Here is an 18,954-nt window from a genome sequence, read left to right as displayed (position 1 = left end):
CACACTTGATGCTTACCTCAGAGTTAATTTAATAATAGTTATTTATATCTATCCTTGTAAAACAATAATATTACTATTAATTACGCCTAACTAATTAATTAAATTATATTTTTCTAAATTGTTCAAAACCATAATCATTCAATTTCATCAATCCTTGAATACATACATACTTATTTTATCTTGTAATTTTGCAGAGATATGAATATATCTTTGCCTAACATGGTATACACAATTTAATACAATAATCCTTGTCAAATTATTATATAATATGAATGAACCAATGATTTTTTATGATTATTAGAAAAAGTTTTTCTCTAAATAATTATAACACTAGTAGCCAAATATAAATGAACACATTGACGTTTTTTAGAAGTGCCATATCAGGCTTCTTATTTACATATAATCTATATGCGACATATACATACTTGACGAAAAAGTGGCACCACTTTTCGGGACTCCGGCATTTGTGACGCTTCTAAAAAATGCCAATGTGTATAGAAACTAATGGAATAGACAGAGAGAGTTGGCTGTTTATTTATCATAGCCAACAACTAACTCAAATGATCGTAATTTTGTAGAAAAATCATAATTTATTAAGGACACTGCCGACTGAAATTATACTAATACTTATTTCAGAATTCAAGAATTAATTAGTTTCAATATAAAATGAATGCCCTTAATTACCTTGTACTTTATAATTTTATATAATTGAGCACTTTTATTAAAATTTAGATTAGATTTAATATTATCTACTTCAATGACTGAGTCAACAAATTTTAAAATTCAAATTTTAACAATATAAATACTGCTAGACTAGAAAACAATCCAATTGAGCATATTATTTATATAATAATATGTAATAGATAATAATATTATGGATGTATTAATTACACAATGATAATATTAAAGATATAAATTAGAGAATATAATATTTGGTATTAAAAATATATTTTAGCCTGTATGTACTAAAATGTTTTCGATTAATTTATATAATTTTTTTATAAAGAATCTGTAAGCTATAATGATAGACGTAGATTCTTGTTTAGTTGAAGCTACTTATTATTTTTTAATAAATAAGTACACAATATTAATATTTAGAATAAAAGTTGGACAAAGAGTTGAAAATTGAATACCATAAATACCCGTAGTAGTAAGAAATGAAAAAACTAAATAAAATACTACCCCATTGAAAGAAAAATTATTTTGTATTAATATGTATTTTTATCTAATTATTTATAAAAATAACTGTAATGTAGTGAAAGAATACGGTGGTCCAACCAGATTAGCATACATTTCTATCTGAAAAATGGATAGTGGTGTTTTTCGCTATTCGCTAAAATATTCGAGCTCATTGGTCTTTTTAGTATTTTTTTCCAAAGTTTACTTATATAAATTACAGTCCCAGCATAATACCGTCCAGTAATATTAAGATAGTTAATATTTTTCTATGATAATGTGTTCGAAGTTTGATATGAGCTGTCTATTTTCAGAAACCGATAAGTACATATTTCAATAATTGTGGAAAAAAGGGGCATTTTTGTATTTCAAGCATAAGTGATTCGTTTTAATGTTAGTTTCTTATTTTCAGATGAGGACAGTTTGCCGATTTATTGCAAAAAGTATTACATATTGCAATAGTCAATTGTTGCAAAAAATATAAGCAAAATAAAATGAATAAATCAGTATTTATTAAATTTGTTCCATTTTAATTAATCGGTTTATATTAAGTCAATAAGTATTTAAACACTTCTTTCTTAGGTGTGCTTTTAGCGAATTTTGGAAGTTATGAACAGACCATTACATATTGTATGAAATTATACATATTGTATATACAATTTTTTGTTCGATGTCGACCATACTATGTGGTCTTTATCGGTTTTTGGAAATAGATGCCCAAAATAACCTATAACATCGCACGTAATATTATATTATAAGAAAATAAAATTTTAAATCACTTATCAATGAAACATAAATAAGTTATTGTTGATGATATGCACACTTAATAATAATTAATGGTAAAACACTTCATTAAATTTGGATTATCCCTTCTTAAATTTAATTAACAATATACTCGTGGTTAAGTAGATCACGATCCAGATGACGGTAGAGATGAATCCCCAATAGACATCAGGAACACCAATGTCCCAGCCTCGCTGGAGAATAGACCGTAAGCTCTCCGTTGATTTTGTGAGCGGAAGAAGAAAACTGACATATTGAAGGATCTTGTGCATTCCCTCTACCGGCCATATGATTCCGCCTAACATGATCATGGGCAGGAATGAGCCCATCGATAGATATGTAGCTGTTCGCTCGGTGTCGCACAGGCATGAAACGACAAAACCTAAAAAACACTCATAATTTAATGTATATTGATGAGAATTCTTCTATTCTTGATACCGACCTTAGAAATCGGGAGGTTCATTTATATATTCTAAAGTACAGAACTAATCTACTAATTGGCAATGCGATGGCAATAACTGAATTCAACCAAATCGCCCAGGACATCACTAATTCCACTTACGTGAGGTGAATTTAGATGGTAGTTATTACATAAATTCTTAAAATAGGGTTTATTTAGCTCATTTGTTCATTCATTTCCATCCTTCCTGATTTTTTAAAAATATTTCACTCAATTGTTTTTTTTTGACAATTGTAATGTTTACCCATGTAAATAAATCAGTTTCATTGAATTGAGTGGTGCTAAATTAGTTGTAAATAGGAAAAATAATCTAACATCATTTTCACTTTTAATTTTTAATTAAGTTCTTTAAAATATAATATGTCTGCACTATGTGTACTCTTCGTCGACCAAAATATAGTACTCTCTGTTCCAGCCTTTGATGAGCTTTGTTTGTGTTTTAGTGGCTGCAGGTAGGACTGTAGTGTATTAGTAATAGTATGGTGACTGAGGCGGCGATGCCACATCGACGTGTTGTTCGTTAAGTGTGTGTGAACCATTCGGCCAGTCATTGTGCGTATTACTGATTTCACCAACACCTAGATAAGGGACATTAAAGACTAAAACAGGCCGTACTTGGTTTCAATGACCATGGGACTAGATATTATGTACATCAGTTCCCCGTTTAGGTAACTCTTGTTAATGGGTGAGTGCGAATTCGTCATTTATGATTGATTTTGAAAAATATTTTTTTTGTCTCGCACTTATTTTGACATGTGCCACGTGTCAGGAATTATCATAATGAGTGAAATCACGCACGTACGATCAGATTACTTGACTGTTATCGATAACTTTTACATAATAAGTGCAGCAGGCCAAGCTGGGTACATTATGAAGTTCTTTTTTGCAACGCAGTTTATTGCAAAGTTATATTACTTTTATTTTATGCATGACATTTAGTTTATTAAGTGTGAAATATTTCACAAGCATTTCTGGAACAAAGTGATGGAAAAATAATTGAGAATTTACCAAAAGTCATCCCGCATAGACCCGTGATGATGGTTAGAACGATAACCCAGGCCATTTGACCGCGGCAGGTTAGGCCAAATACTGCAAAGCTGAAAATCATCACCAGGACGGTTTGCACCACCATCACAATGAACTGTGTTATAACGTGCGAGAAAAGAATCTCAGTCCCTAGAAAATGAAACAAACATATTATTAAATACAGTCCAGCTCGGTTATTACGATCACGGATATAACGAGATCTCGGATGTAAAGAGGAAACATTCGTTGACATTTTAGTTTATGATTTTCTCCATACATTTATTCACTTTTATAACGAGCTCCTTATCAGATAAACCGAGCTAAAATATCGTCAAAAATTTTCTTAAAATTGTTAATGTGTGGATCGTTTAAAACATTTCGACCCTAAGCAATAAAATCCGACGGACAGGATGCCGCCAGGTTCGGATTTATGACACTAGTTAAGTGTCTAAGTACCTACCTAATTGGTGTTTTCGCAAACAAGATTGAAAAAGTATCCACTCATGGTTGAAAAAAAATCCAAGGTTTGTGAAGTAAGTAGGTACCTACCAGCGTTCATTAGAATGAACAACTTCTTTTGTAGTTTATGAATGCCATGCTTGTTTCGGGGAAAAATTCTAATTGTGTATTTTTGTTTGAATTGCGACTTTTTGTGTTATGTGACCGCTCATTTAAAAATACCTATTCTCTGATATAACGCGGAACGCTTATAACGAGCAAATGCAGTCGGTCCCATCTTCCTCGTAATAACCAAGTTCGACTGTAGTAGAATTTCTTGTAGTGTTGATTTGTTGTCTTTTAATAGATTAATACATTTACTTTAAAATTTTGGAAAAATAGTGACTTAATGTAATTTTCAGTGGGTGCCATCTACATCAAAATAGAAAACATAGGTTCCCATATATAGCAGAGATGAAGGGTGGAGGGAGGTTGTTAAGATCTGACATAAAATAGTGCACACTAAACTTTGTCAGTCAAACGTATTTGTTTTCACTGAACTAAGAATATTTGCAGATGGCACTGGTTAGGTTTTAAAATTCATTAAACCCAGCCTGAGTTAAATCGTAATAGTTTACGAATGGTATGGGCGATCCGACAAAAATAGTGCACACTCTTTTAGTCATACTTCTTTGTTTTCATCTACCTATATAGAGAAAGTTTTATTTAACTTATTTGGTAGCAAAGCAGATTAAGTTGCTCTTTTGGACATTTTAATGTGGAAAATATTTTTGACTATTATGTATCAAATCAAATTAAATTAGTCGATGGATGTTCTTACCAGTGATTCCAGATACAAGCGACCTCTCTAGAATGCCTTCGTTCCTTTCTATCAACATGGCAACGGATGTCAAAGCAACTGCCAGGAAGAATATAATCCTGTAAGAGTTCCAAACATAACATTTAATATTTTTGATCTGATTAGCGTAAAAATTATATTTATTGGTAATTATTCAATATATATAACCAAAACATATCGCACCCTCACAACTAAACCGCCACAAGGCCAAATTACGTGTTTTGGAGTTAATTACTACGTTTCATTGTCTATCGTTTATAGTATATGTACCGAAAATTTCATATCTCTAAGACTTAGAGATATGAATTTGATGACTTAGAGTCTAAGTCATCAAATTCAAGTCAAAACTTCATTCAATATCTAAACATATTTCAAAAACACAGTACAAAAATGCGAAAGGTAAAAACTTCAAAGCTGATTTTCTGTTTTATCGTTTTTTGGATTGTGGCAGTTTAGTTGCGATGGTGCGATATATCGTTCAAAACGAAAATTCACACATTTTGGAATCAATACCTTATCTCTGTGTGTTTGTATATTTTGTGTCGGCTCTGTCACAATTCTGTTTGCAATAAATTTATGCTAACTAGAACTAGTAAAGACTGCAAAAAGAGAGCCATGTAGGACAAATTCTAGACGTAAAGAAACATCATTTACTCTCTCCCTTATTAGTGGCGTTACAACAGCAATAATATAACATAAAATGCAGAAATCTTGGATTACAAATATCCAAAATAAATAAAATACAATTCTTACGTCAATATGACTCCCGGGGCAGCAAAGTTGGTGAAGTCAGAAACTCTTGTGCCATAGATAGGTTCATTGAACTGTAACAAAATCGTTGTCGTTGATTACATAGATTATGGAACAAGTATAGATATACCATCATAAATCATCAGGTGTTCGAATTTAGAACTAAGCTCATCACAGTATAAGAAGTATTGAATGATATGTCAAATGTTAGCATGTGGCGCCCTCACTCAGCGAACAACTTATACTGGTGGATCTATACTAATACACTTTATAACTAAACATTTGGTACCAATTTATAATTAAATGTCATTCTACTGATAGTTACTGAAACTGGTACTGATAATTATTAGCAAAACAGATCTCTCAATATTATGATCCTTCTTTTTGAAATTCATCAAAAAAATCTTAGATGAGGCTTTAAGGTTCTGACCCACATCTACCACATGCCAGGACAGTGTTTTAGTTATTTGTATTTTCTATGAATAATGTTACATTCTTAAATCTTGTGTATCATTTTGTATTGATTAAATTAATAATAATTCAATTAATATCGGTTTTTGAACATTTAAAATTATTATGACATGCAATGTATACGTTACACCTAATGTGTGAAATTGCGTATTACACGAAATCGGCAATATTTTGCCTAATTCATGAATAAGACAACAAACGGGCTTGCATTATTCATGAATTAGGCAATTTATCGGCCTAGTGCGTGAATTTGGCAGGGTATGGAATTCTTAAACTGTCAACATGACAGTAGAAAAAGTAAATTTAATATGGATGGTTTTATTAGTTATAATTGGATATAATATAATATTATTATTATTAGGTTATGTTAGGTTAGGTTTTTTAATTCTGAATTCAACTGAATGTTCATTTTGAGGTTAGCTAACAAGTGCCAACAAACTATCAAATCATACTATCACAAACAAACAATCGACCATTGCCTGAGATCCAGCACAAATCAAATCACGAAAATACATTTTAATAAAATTTTTCCGTTCGTAACCGGCAACGTAAATGGATATAAACGTCATTGTAGTTATCGATTGGTATATTTTATATATTATGATCAATGACATTTGATACATTTGGTTAGTTTGATTAGTTGCAAAAAACACCACCGGAGCGCGACCATCTATTTTGAACAATGCATGAGCTTTTAACACATTTGGTTTAGTTGCAAAAAACACCACCGTAGCGCTACTATCTAATTTGCCCAATGCATGAACTAGGCAGAAAAATTACTGCCGAATTCACTCACTCGGCAGATGTTTTGCCTAATTCAAGAATAAAGCAACGAGCTTGCATTTGTCATGAAATGGGCAAAATTTTGCCGATTTTATGTAATACGCAATTTCACACATTCGGCGTAACATAAATATATATATATATAACTAATTCAATTGTTAAAATTCTGCTAATAAAAAAATTAGATTTCTTTTACCTGCATCGGCACTTGGTATGCCTTTTCACTAAAGTCACAAGAAGTAGCGATCTTTTTACTGAACTTGAAGAAAGCTTCTTGGAAGTCACGCAGCAGTAAATATTCAATTTGCTTGTCTATAAGAGAGAAGAAATTAAATGTTTTTATTTTGTGTTATTAAGTTTAGATGAAAAATGGGACATGAAGAGGGGGAGGGGAGAGTTTGATATCAGTCATCACTTACTAGCACATACCTGCATAGTACGGATAGTTAAAATTAAAATAATTGTACGATTTCACTAAAAAAACTTAGGTACCTATTATTCTTTGATATGGGAAAGTAGTACATATGAACGTATAGTACAAATGTCTTGTGTATTAACACGAAAACAATATGTAAGCACCATATCTTCCTGGGTGGGAAGCGTTAGAGCATTGGCGCACCCAGGGGGGGGGGGGGGTCAAGGGGCCCTGGCACCCTCCAAAAATGAAAATTATCAGAATGATTTTAAACATTGAAATTCAAAGCCAATAAAATATACTTTTGAGCTTAGACAAATAAAAACACGGCAAAGAAATGATTCTAGTAATTCTCTAGCACCCTTTTTAGAAAAATTTCTTAGATTTCAATTTCTAACACAAAAATTTCGAAACAAAACTGTCAAAAAATTCTCGGTGTCCACCCGAATTCCGGAGTGGTGTAGGTCATGGCTGGGGAGGGCTGACAGGGCTCTAGCCTGGGGGGCCGGGCTGTGGGGGGGCCGGTGTGTCGGGTTGACCAAATAAGTGAGATAAACACACATCATAAATTAGCTTTAATGATTTTATGAACATTTTCAATTATATAATTGTGCAATATATTTTTTGGGTTCTATTAACTAAGCTATATATGTCAAAGAATATAGATGGTCACTTACTTGTGACATCCATGTGAACATCAACGATGGACCCATCAATATCCTCATCAGTGGAGTGTCGACCGTTGGCGAGACGGTCCTCTAAAGAAGCGGAAAAGTTATGCGGGAAGATCACAACGGCCCACAACTGGCCGGCTTTCGCTGCATTTAGTGCCACCTCTCTACTTTCATATGGTACCTTGAATCAGATGAATAGAGATTTTATAAACTATGATTAATCTTCACTTGGAGCAGAGAAATTTTGCCCAATCTGGCAGTCGATCATCAATCTAAAGAGTTTACATTTGGGGAAAGTTTACCTCCCATGTCCTTCTCCTTGTTATTTGTTATTTTGATTTTATAGCATTATCATTAGCATTTGTTTGTTTTTATTGTTTAATTTCAAAGTCTTTTAATGTTTGAATATGACATTATAATGACTCCACGATGGCCGAACGGTTTGCACTCGACTATATATTAATATACTTATTAATAACGTCAAATTCCATAAATAAATAAATTTTTAGTTGATAGTACCTATATAGAACTCTACTAAGTAAATGTTATCTCAATTATAGGTGTTTCGTTCTACATCGGCACTGTTGTATGCTAAAATTGCTTTGCATCTGTGTTGGTATTATTTGTGTGTATGCATTAAGCCCTGTAATAAAACCTTACTTAGAACATATACTAAAGTAATAGTTTTAAATGCCATTTGAAAAAATCTGGTCTGGAGCCCTATTGGACTGCCTATGTAATAATTTTTTTTTCCACAGAGTGTCAGAATCATGTTGCAACTCGTTTCTCCAAATGTTTGAGGGCCCTATGTATAAAGCCGCATGTAGACCAAGCGAGCGAATGTTTGTTCTTCCCCCACTCCAGCGAAATTCTCACGCTTTTTGTTGAGCGAGCATAAGAATTTCGCTGGAGTTGGGGAAGAAAAAACATTCTCTCGCTTGGTCTATATGTGGCTTTACTTTGTAGTTTGAAGTAGATTTCTTGGCAGTGAGAACAAAATAGTAAAGCGTTATATTTATTTAACTCACCAAGTTGCCCTTTCGTTCCTCGAGATATTTTAAATATTTACAGCTGAGAAGTGTATTGTTGCAGTCTTCAATGTCGATCGAGCACGGTGTGAGCATTTCATTTGGGGGTAGTTCATAATTTACTATTCCTATGTTAAGTCCGATAGGGTCGTGGCCGACGGAGGCACAGAATATAATTATTTGGGAGACGGGCAAGCCAATTATAAACATTATCACTCTGAAATCGAAACATTTGTATTTTGCTTTAGAATATTGAAAAATATTGTAGGTACCTATCACATTAATTAACGAGTTGAAAAGCCTATCCAAGAACTTGCAACAACAATCTAAATATATGTTACTTGTTGTTGATTCAGTCAACACTCAAACAAATGTCTTTTTCACCTTCCAATATATTTTTTGTAACTTAATTTTCCAGTGCGTTTTAAATGTGAATGACAGCAATTTTTTTGATGTCAATCAACAGGAATCAGTCAACAGAAATAACTCAAATATTTTTTTTTGCACCATGCCCGATCCTAATAAGATCATATGGGCCTCTACACTACAGAAATTTGGATTAACAGATTTTTTTTACGAGAAATGGATGTCAGCCACTTGCTCAACCTATTAGGTCTATGGCCCCCACAAGACTGACAGGGCTCTAACCTGGGGGCCCGGCGTGGCGGATTTACCAGATAAGTGAGATAAACACACTTCACAAATTTGCTCTAATAGTAAAAAAAGTCGCCTGCGGCGGTATTTCACTTGGGAAGTTTTTTAAAACACGTAGTATTGCAATGCAATTTTTGATTACTGTGTGTCGGTACTCGACAACTTCAAGTGGATTTATTAAAAATACACTGAATTTACCTGGAACACCATTTGGACAACGCTACTGTAAACCATTACACTATCTTCAATCATAGCAATAGGTAAGGGGGCCCGCCAAAGATCCTGGCCTGGGGGCCCACTTCAGAATGTGGGGGCCATGATTAGGTCCATACTCTGACTCATACACAAATTGAAAAACAATATGTGTACTTGCCAGACCCAGGATTCGAACCTGGGACCCACTACGTTATAGGCCGACGATTAAGCCGCGTATATCATAGAATTAACCAAAAACTTTGTTTTAAAACTATTAGATATTGATTATTAAGTATTTAAAAAAGGAATACTGCTCAGTTAGCAGACCTGTGTGCATTCTTTAAAATTATGTGTATATTATGACCGGATTAATGTAGATTAAGAATATTTCGGTTAAAAACAATGTAATTCATATGCCGTCTAAGAGTGTAATCCTGACAGTATAGAATCCATTGTTGTAACTAAACCTCTCTCATCCTGCATCAATTTTTCAAGAGTGATCTACTCTCGCAGAGACCAAGAACGTGATGCAGCGGTGAATTGAGGGAAATGGTGTGATTTTGTGCTTAGCGTGTTCTCATAGGTTGAATAGGTTGAATTGAATTATAAACAAAAGCATAGATCTTTACCCAACATTTCTCATTAAGGCAAGTAAGTTTTTCCAGACAAGTGCTTTCATGTGGTTTGCTTGCATCGGTTTAATTCTGTCCAAAATGTTTCCAGGGGGATCATCTTCTGGGGGAAGAGCTTCTGTGACTGATACTCTGGAATTAATATATAATTTATATTACAAAAGAAAGTTCTAGTAAATACAAATGTATAGTACATAAGTAAAAATAGTGTTTCTTTAATATAAATACAATTACAACTTTACTCACGGATCAGGGGTGATAATGACTCTTCCTTTACTGCTCATTGATACATTGTCTCCGAATTCTCCAGAAATTTCGCCAATTTCTGCTTCTTCCAAATCAATAGCTGCAGGGTCCTGTAGGAAACGCATAGTAATGATAATTTAACATATGTATACAGTGAAGGTCTAAGATTATCTGGCCCACCTAGATACTGCATTTTGGGCCCTACCCTACCATACAACCAAAACTAATACTGCCAATTTATTTGGAATATATTTTTTTTTCTATAAGTTTATTCTTCTTGTTCTTCCACGGCGCTACATCCCGGGGTGGGATTTGGCCTCCTCCACAACCGCTTTCCACTTACTCCGGTCTCTCGCCACACTTCTCCAGTTACCGGGTCTTCCTATATGAAGCCAGTCCACTTTTACGGCGTCAGCTCATCTCCTTCTTGGACGGCCTCTGGGTCTCTTCAGTTGGGGTAGCCACTTCGTCATGATCCTTGGCGCTCTAAATTCAGGCATTCTCTCCACATGTCCCGCCCATCGTAGTCTTTGGGACTTACAGTATTTTATGATTGTTTGCTGTTCAATCAGCTCTTCAAGCTCTTAAGTTTATTTATTCTATTTATTAATGATAATCATTGGAGAACTGTAACATACACAATTGAACATGGTATATACGTACCTAAAATTATTATTATTATTATTATATATCATGTCTGATCCTAATAAGATCATATGGGCCTCCCACAGAGTGGAGGTTTATATTAACAGATTTTTATTTTTACGAGAAATGGATATCAGCCACTTGCTCAACCTATTAGGTCCATACTCTGGCTCAAACGCAAATTGAAAAACAATATGTGTATTTGCCAGACCTAGGATTCGAACTTGAGACCCACGATATTATAGGCCGACGCTTAAGCCGCGCGTTTTAGATTTCGTCACTGTACAGACCAAGTAGCGTAATCCTCAACTATCAAATGGTTCAGGAAGTGAAAAAAACTGTGGCCATTGGGTTTACTTTATAGGTATACACTGAACTCCCCATTTACACGGTAGATACGTTCCGCGTGATACCGTGTTTAAAAAAAACGTGTAAAAAAAGTATACACTAAAATACTTTAAAAAAATCAAAGGTAACAAAAATTATTTAATATGTTTAAACACATTCTGGCCAAATTGGTATCCAACATGCATTCAGAGTCGATGGCTTTGCACCGTGTTATTTCGAAATCGTGTAAAAAAAAGCCGTGTGAAAAGGGAGTTCAGTGTATTATATTATTATATTACAAATTGAGTGGTTTACTCTGTACGTACCCTGTGGCTTACGTTTAGAGAGGGTTACAGCATTTGGCTAGAATATTTTTTGACAAGTTACAAATGACTTAAAAATAGTTTTGAATTATTTTGATATGAAATATTTTTTTGGGATTTATGATATTTGGCCAGTTCGTGTAAGAGTATGCAATAAGTCCATTACCATCAAAATGTCACTTTGTTGGCCTGTACAGTAACGATTTGTTATAAATTCATTAAACAAGGTAATATATTTTTATTATTGTAAATGGAAAAATATATTAAAAATATTTACAGTTGCTTTTCATAAAACATACTCATACATGTGAACTGGCATTAATAGTATAGCCACTGCGATAGCGTTTTCGGTATTTTACTAGGCTTGGGGGCTTCTTAGTGATTTCCTAACATGTCCCTACGGTAATACGCTACTGCACGTAGGTGCAGAAAACTATATAATTTAGTTTCTTAAACTCTTTAATAGTTATTTTTCAATAAATATATGCAATATAATATTTTGAAACCTAATGTTTTCAATGTCAATATTAATTAGGTACTTACCTACTTATATAAAAACTATGATCAGTAAGACGATATTTAGGGTATAATCATTTGTTCCTCTCTCCCCTTTAGCAACATTTCATCACTCTTCTCTACATGTATTTTTCTAATCACGCATCGTATGGACCCAGTCATTAAAATAAAAAAACAAATTGTGACTAACTGTAATAGCCGGAACTTGGATGTTTTCAGTGACTTCTTGAAGTATGCTAGACCGCCGTCTCTTTCCCATGTTCTGGAGAACCGATAATTTAAGAAAGACTTGTTCCAAGCTGTCTGCTGCATATTTCGTTATAAGGCTTTCAGGAGACTGTTCAGCCAGAAATCTGCCTCCACGCATCAATCCAATCTGTGAATAGAGTATTACTCAATTTTATTTAGTATTATGAAAACTTTTACTGTAAAACTTTTGAGACAATATTTTATTCTAAATATAATATTATCATGTTGTAATAATTTTTAGACTCACCATGTGCGCTTGTCTTGTTTCATCAATATAATGAGTGGTTATGATAACTGTTGTTTTTCCTTCTTTGGTGATTTCTACTAAATGATCCCATATGCTGAAAACAGGAAAAAAATCGAATTATTTCGAAAATCTAACATCATGACATCGCATTTTAATATTTGATTATATTTGTATTGGATGAAAACCCGTTTCAAATTATAAAACTCGATTCAGGGGTATAACAGAAATATTTATAAATTCAGCAAATAATGTAGAATTAAGTAGGTATGCATTTTAAAATAAAAGAGGTTGAAGAAACTGTTCTTCTACCATATGGCAATCGTGGTTTCCATGTTAAAATCACTGAAGTATGTTCCAGTTTGTCATAAGTGCCATTCTTCTATGCGACATCAATGAACTGCTCTTCAAGGTAGGCTTCATCTCTATAGAAGACAGTTTTCTTCAACATCTTTGGGTTTTACTTAATCTTTTCAATAAACTTAGTAATTTCTTGGTGGTGGTAGGTATTCACTACATAGGATAAAAATCATTTAATATGACACATGTTTCACTTATTGTACTGAAGTATTATAGCAAACACATGTTTCACTCCAAATGAATTATTGTAAGCGATGGATAAATTTTATTAAAGGTTTTATTCAATCTATATGTCCTTTTCCTCCAGGTATACTCTAAAGATATTTTTTTGATTATTACCCAAATGGTATATTTGTATGTTTGTAAATTTTACCAGCACATCAATTCGGTTTTACTCTACTAATTACGGTGGTGGGTGTACAAGTTGTAGTGTCACTGTCTGTTTAGTATGTATCTTTATAAATAATAATATTGATAAATAAATGATTGGCACCTCTGACGTAAAACTGGATCCACTCCGACTGTGGGTTCGTCTAAAATGAGGAGTTCTGGTTCGTGAATAAGAGCCGCTGCGAGGGAAACTCTTCGCTGCTGACCGCCTGATAAGATTTTTACATATCTGAAAAATTATACAATATTATGTAAAATCGGAATGAGTGGAAAGTATTTTTGATAAATTAATATGAGTGAGTTAAGGTGAATATTATTTTTTCCATAAATTATAGGTAGGTAGCGGAAGTAAGGAAGTACAGATTCTTCTGGCATTGCGGCCACAACGAAATCACTTTGAAACGGTATTGACGTCATTTGAAAGTAATGATATTAACATCTAAATGAGTCGCCTACACTGCCAGAAGAATCTGACACCATTCTACAATTTTTTTTCCCCCGACCATGTCCGATCCGAATAGGATCATATGCGATCATACGCAGAGTAGAGGTTTGTATTAACAGATTTATTTTTACGAGAAATGGATGTTAGCCACTTGCTCAACCTATTAGATCCATACCCTGACTCACACACATATTGAAAAACAATATGTGTACTTGCCAGACCCAGGATTCGAACCTGGGACCCACGGCATGATAGTCCAACGCTTATGCCGCGCGGCCACCGTGGGCGTTCTACATACAATGCATTTATTTTAAATGTCTAATTTAACATTTCAGTGATCTGTCAAAACAATTTAAACAATACATAATATTATTATGTTAGTATTACATGTCAGGATGTTGGAGGAGGTAACGGACTTAATAATCTATTTAATTATTACTTGTTAGGAGAGGGAAGCTGAAGAAGTTTGACAAGGAAGTCCACTTTTTCATCAACTTGTGCTGTCGTCATGCCGGCTATCCATCCGAAATAGATCATTGTCTCCCTAATGGTGAATTCTCCAAATACTGCGGTTTCCTGTAAATTCAAAAAATGGATGCTTTTATTATTGGTACTAATTCCTAATATTTATGATTAAGTAGATTTTTAATTACTGTTCTAATTTAAGATTATATTACTAATTAATCAGATATATGTATTTATTGAATTAGGATTTATAAAATCTAGAATTTGGTGAACCATGTATTTCATTAAAACTTACTTGAGGCATATATCCAATTCTAGGGCCCGGTACTCCACTGCCTCTTGACCCAGGCTTTCCACCGAGCACCCAGATTTCTCCAGAATTCAAACGCCTTCTCCCAACGATGCAAGCCAACAGTGTTGTTTTACCACACCCAGACGCACCAAGTAATCCATATCTGGAATGATATTAAAGGTATTCTTATAGTCTTAATTCGATAAATTTATTGTACGGTTACAGGGTGTACGCAACAGCATAGAGATATTCAAAATAAACGACAGGTTCGAATCCTGCATCAAAAATTATGCACTGTGTTTTCAATATACATCTGAATCGAATAAGGACCCTACGTGATGGTCAAATGAATAACCAATGCGTCCCTTAGGGGTAGGCAGGTCATGATCTGTTCAGGGTCAGCACACTCTAAGGAGAGACGGTAAGTAAAGGAAGGAAAGAGATTACTTTGAGAGTAGGTAGAAAGGAGATTTGGGTACTGTTCGGTTATACCGGAGGCAGCGGAAAACGCATTTTGAAAATAGCCGATAAACTGGATTATTTGTTAGGTTAACCTAACCAAACCTAACCTAACCTAACCTAACCTAACCTAACCCAACCTAACCGAACCTAAACTAACCCAAACTAACAAATAATCCAGTTTATCGGCTATTTTCAAAATGCGTTTTCCGCTGCCTCCGGTATAATCGAACAGTACCGAGATTTGTTTTCTCAGTGGTCACAAAATGTCATTACCCTAAGTACTACTAGATATACCGTGTCAAGAAACTTGTACGTATGCAGTTCGGCATATCAAACTTCACCGTGAAATGTTGTATCGTAAATATATGGCCGTATTTCAAGTCTAAATAAAACACGGTTCTTGTTGGTTTACACTTTACAGGAAGTCAGCAGCAAAATAGCCGATATACTGGATTATTTGTTAGATTAGGTTAGGTTTTCATTCTTTAATTCATGAATTTTGCCAAAATCAGCTATGAAAATTGAATTAATGTCATATTGGATATAATAACATTGGAGACCGTATAGCATACGGTCATCTCTTTCCGATAAGAAAGCTCACGGCGAACTGTGATACGGTGAAATGTTTTACGTACAATTTACTTGTAAGCTAGATATACACGTCATACGTTTAAAGATTTCTATTACATTTGTCTGTTTAAGATAGCCGAGAAGAAATAATAAAATTCGATACTTAGCTATTGAATTTTTACACAGTTTCAGACTAAAAATGAAAGGGTACAAAATTTTAATTTTGATTATAATGATGCTTTGTCTAGGGTTGTCATTGTGTGAATGTTTTAAAACTTTCATTCTGTTGAGGCCCATATGCTCTACAGAAGAAGCTGGCTACAAAAAATGTAACTGCATACTTGAGCAGTACACTTGCACTTTTCTTGCAGAATATGTGCACGTATGTATGTGATAATATTGCACAAGTGTTTTCATCGTACAAGCAATATATACTGTATGGTTTTGTAGGTATACTTGAACGTCTGTTAGTAGCAGTCGTGTTTTTTTCATTACATTTTTCTATAACATGGTTCAAGTGTAAACGGGCACTTTTCATGTATATTTATGTCATATGGAGACTGTTCCTCATGTATGCTCATTCAAAAAAAATGCGCAAGTATACCACGCTGCATGCATGGTAGGGCCGATGTACCTCCTCTTCCAAGGGCAGAAAACGCACTTGTTTTTTCCTAATATACAGTGGCGCATGGAGATACCAGATTGACTCCAGACCATTGGACTTTTCAGTTTTTGACCGGACACGGTGGTTTTGCCTCCAAGCGCTGACAGCTTGGTCTAATAGAATCTCTGACTTGCTTATGTGGTGAATTGCAGGATGTCGATCACATCATCTGGGAGAGTCCCCATATGTCGGTTGAAAGGGAAGAGCTTCTCAAGTCTGTCCGACCCTCGGTTGGACAGGTCGGCCATTGCGACTTGGTATCTACGTGGGAAAATTTCTCAACCTTTCAAAAGTTTGCAGCATTTCACAGCGAGCAAGAAAGTCTCTTTCATCGAGAATTGACCGTATTACATTATATCAAATTAGGAATCATGCACACTCTAGTGCACGCCAACCAAGGTCTTGGGAAGTTGCTCTCGGGATACTTTCGGCACAACTTTGAAGAGCGCCTAACATTCGTTACGCCACGGTATACACCTGCATAACGGGCGTGGAGACGTGGCGGGTGGTGGAGGGAAAAGCAAGTATACTGCTCAATTATGCAGTTACATTAGTAGCCGGCTTTAGTGTAACGATCATAGAAATCAATTGTATTTGAAAATACAAATGTATAATATTACCTACTATAAAATATTACAAGCCTTACTTACATGCATCCTTTTGAGACTGTCATATTGAGTCCATCTAGAATGACATTTGGATTACGTTTCGGTCCATATGTCTTGTGTGCTCTTCTCACGCAGACGGCTTGTTGTTTTCTGATGGCGATAGTCGACTTTTGGGTTTGCAGAATTCTCCTTCGGTTCTCCACCGGAGCCACTGCCACTGCTATCTCAGGCTCCTGCTCCATTATTGAAGAACTTTGAAGAAACTATCTGGAAAAAAATATATAAATAGATATTGAATAAAAAGAAAATATGAAGCCGGTTGAAACTCGACCCGCATTCAACAGATTTCAGTCAATATGCTTTATGATTTGTGTCATCTGCACTCTACCTTATTCTTTTTTTAGTACGTTTAGTGCTAATCTCGTAAATAAAGAACAGTGATATTTCCATTAAAACACATATATCATCTTTTCATATCAGTGTTGTTATTGTGTCTCAAATATAAATAAGCAATACCTATTCCTAAATTTCTGCTTGGTGATGTGATGAATAATCTCAAAGAATTTCACATGAGAAACGCGTCATGTATATGGAGCGTGGTGAATTAATGTATCTACTGATAAATGAGTATAAGTACCTACACTATTTCTGATTGAGGCCTCCTTTTTTTTGCACACATACGGCTATACCATTTGCAGCGACCCTGACTACAAGTACTCAAACCAGTGCACATGGACTGAACCCATATACGGTTTAGAACCGTGTGCCATACTAAACTTATGATTTCTGTTCATGAAAAAATGTTTTTATTAAGTTTTTAAGTGTAAGTGTATGGTATAAATGGATACGATCAGATTCTTATAATATTATACTTTATGAAAATATATTTCCATGAACAGAAATCATAAGTTTAGTATGGCATACGGTTCTAAACCGTATACGGTTTCAGTCCATGGATGGCCTCTAAGGTAAGTGGCCATGATCCCATACTCTGCCATTGTTACCCACCCATCTGTACAGTCTACTTAAATTATAATTTCCACATGCAGCGCCAACAGACTATTATTAGTGTGTATGGATGGTTTATCAGAATTTTAAAGATTTTATTTGCATGTCTAAATTTATGTATTATGTGAAACTAAGCATTATAGTACTCAAGGCTACTTTACCTACTAGAGGCACCCAGTGGTAAAACATGAAGCATGCAATTTGAGACATTTTAAAGTGTTATAAAAAACATGCCCACAACATAATATGGAGTAATAAGATAAGTAATTAATTTATCTTTGACTTAATAAAGAATATTCTTCTTTTTAATGTTTTTAGGTATGCATTTATTAATTCAATTTAAACACTTTAAAATGTAAATTCTCAACAAAAAAAAATAATAATTTGCAAGCTTCGTATTTGTCTGTAGGTGACTCTGACCATTGGAATATCGTAACGTGGAAACTTGTACGTATGCAGTTCGCTGTATCACACTTCACTGTGAAATGTTGTATCGGAAATATATGGCCGTATATTAAAGACCGTCGGACCTCTTTGGGTCGTATAGTACTGACATAAAATTCATGTCTAAATAAAACACGGTTCTTGTCGGTTTACACTTTACAGAAAGCCAGCAGCAAACAAATTTTGAAAATAGCCGATATACTGGATTATTTGTTAGGTTAGATTAGATTAGATTAGATTATTCTTGAATTTATTCACGAATTATGCCAAAATGAAAATTGAATTAATCTTCATATTGAATCTTATAAAATTGGAGACCGTATAGTATACGGTCATCGATTTCCGATAAGAA

At 34.3% G+C, this 18,954-nt stretch overlaps 1 protein-coding gene across 2 annotated transcripts in view; it reads right to left on the bottom strand.

Moving 5' to 3' along the window:
- Positions 1-1,373: 1,373 nt before the first annotated feature.
- The window catches only part of osy (ABC transporter oskyddad), a 64,264-nt gene continuing 46,683 nt past the window's right edge, over positions 1,374-18,954 (bottom strand). The window contains exons 3-17 of one of the 2 annotated variants that reach the window (XM_085955025.1): positions 17,193-17,417; positions 14,850-15,009; positions 14,529-14,665; positions 13,748-13,873; positions 12,898-12,991; positions 12,592-12,777; positions 10,591-10,700; positions 10,342-10,476; positions 8,864-9,080; positions 7,839-8,016; positions 6,943-7,058; positions 5,496-5,566; positions 4,725-4,822; positions 3,428-3,595; positions 1,374-2,341 (exon numbers count right to left, since the gene is read on the bottom strand). In XM_085955025.1, the coding sequence (XP_085811151.1) occupies positions 2,040-2,341; positions 3,428-3,595; positions 4,725-4,822; positions 5,496-5,566; positions 6,943-7,058; positions 7,839-8,016; positions 8,864-9,080; positions 10,342-10,476; positions 10,591-10,700; positions 12,592-12,777; positions 12,898-12,991; positions 13,748-13,873; positions 14,529-14,665; positions 14,850-15,009; positions 17,193-17,392 (2,298 nt within the window). In that variant the 5' untranslated portion in view covers positions 17,393-17,417 and the 3' untranslated portion in view covers positions 1,374-2,039. The remainder of the gene's footprint in view (positions 2,342-3,427; positions 3,596-4,724; positions 4,823-5,495; positions 5,567-6,942; positions 7,059-7,838; positions 8,017-8,863; positions 9,081-10,341; positions 10,477-10,590; positions 10,701-12,591; positions 12,778-12,897; positions 12,992-13,747; positions 13,874-14,528; positions 14,666-14,849; positions 15,010-17,192; positions 17,418-18,954) is intronic. The other variant, XM_085955026.1, reaches the window with a different exon arrangement.

Source organism: Rhyacophila brunnea, unplaced genomic scaffold, assembly GCF_057557595.1.
Source record: "Rhyacophila brunnea isolate RB1 unplaced genomic scaffold, BYU_Rbru_1.0 scaffold_4, whole genome shotgun sequence".
Taxonomy (NCBI): Eukaryota; Metazoa; Arthropoda; class Insecta; order Trichoptera; family Rhyacophilidae; genus Rhyacophila; species Rhyacophila brunnea.
Note: the sequence above shows the minus strand (reverse complement) of the source record. Positions and strands in the feature narration are given on the sequence as shown.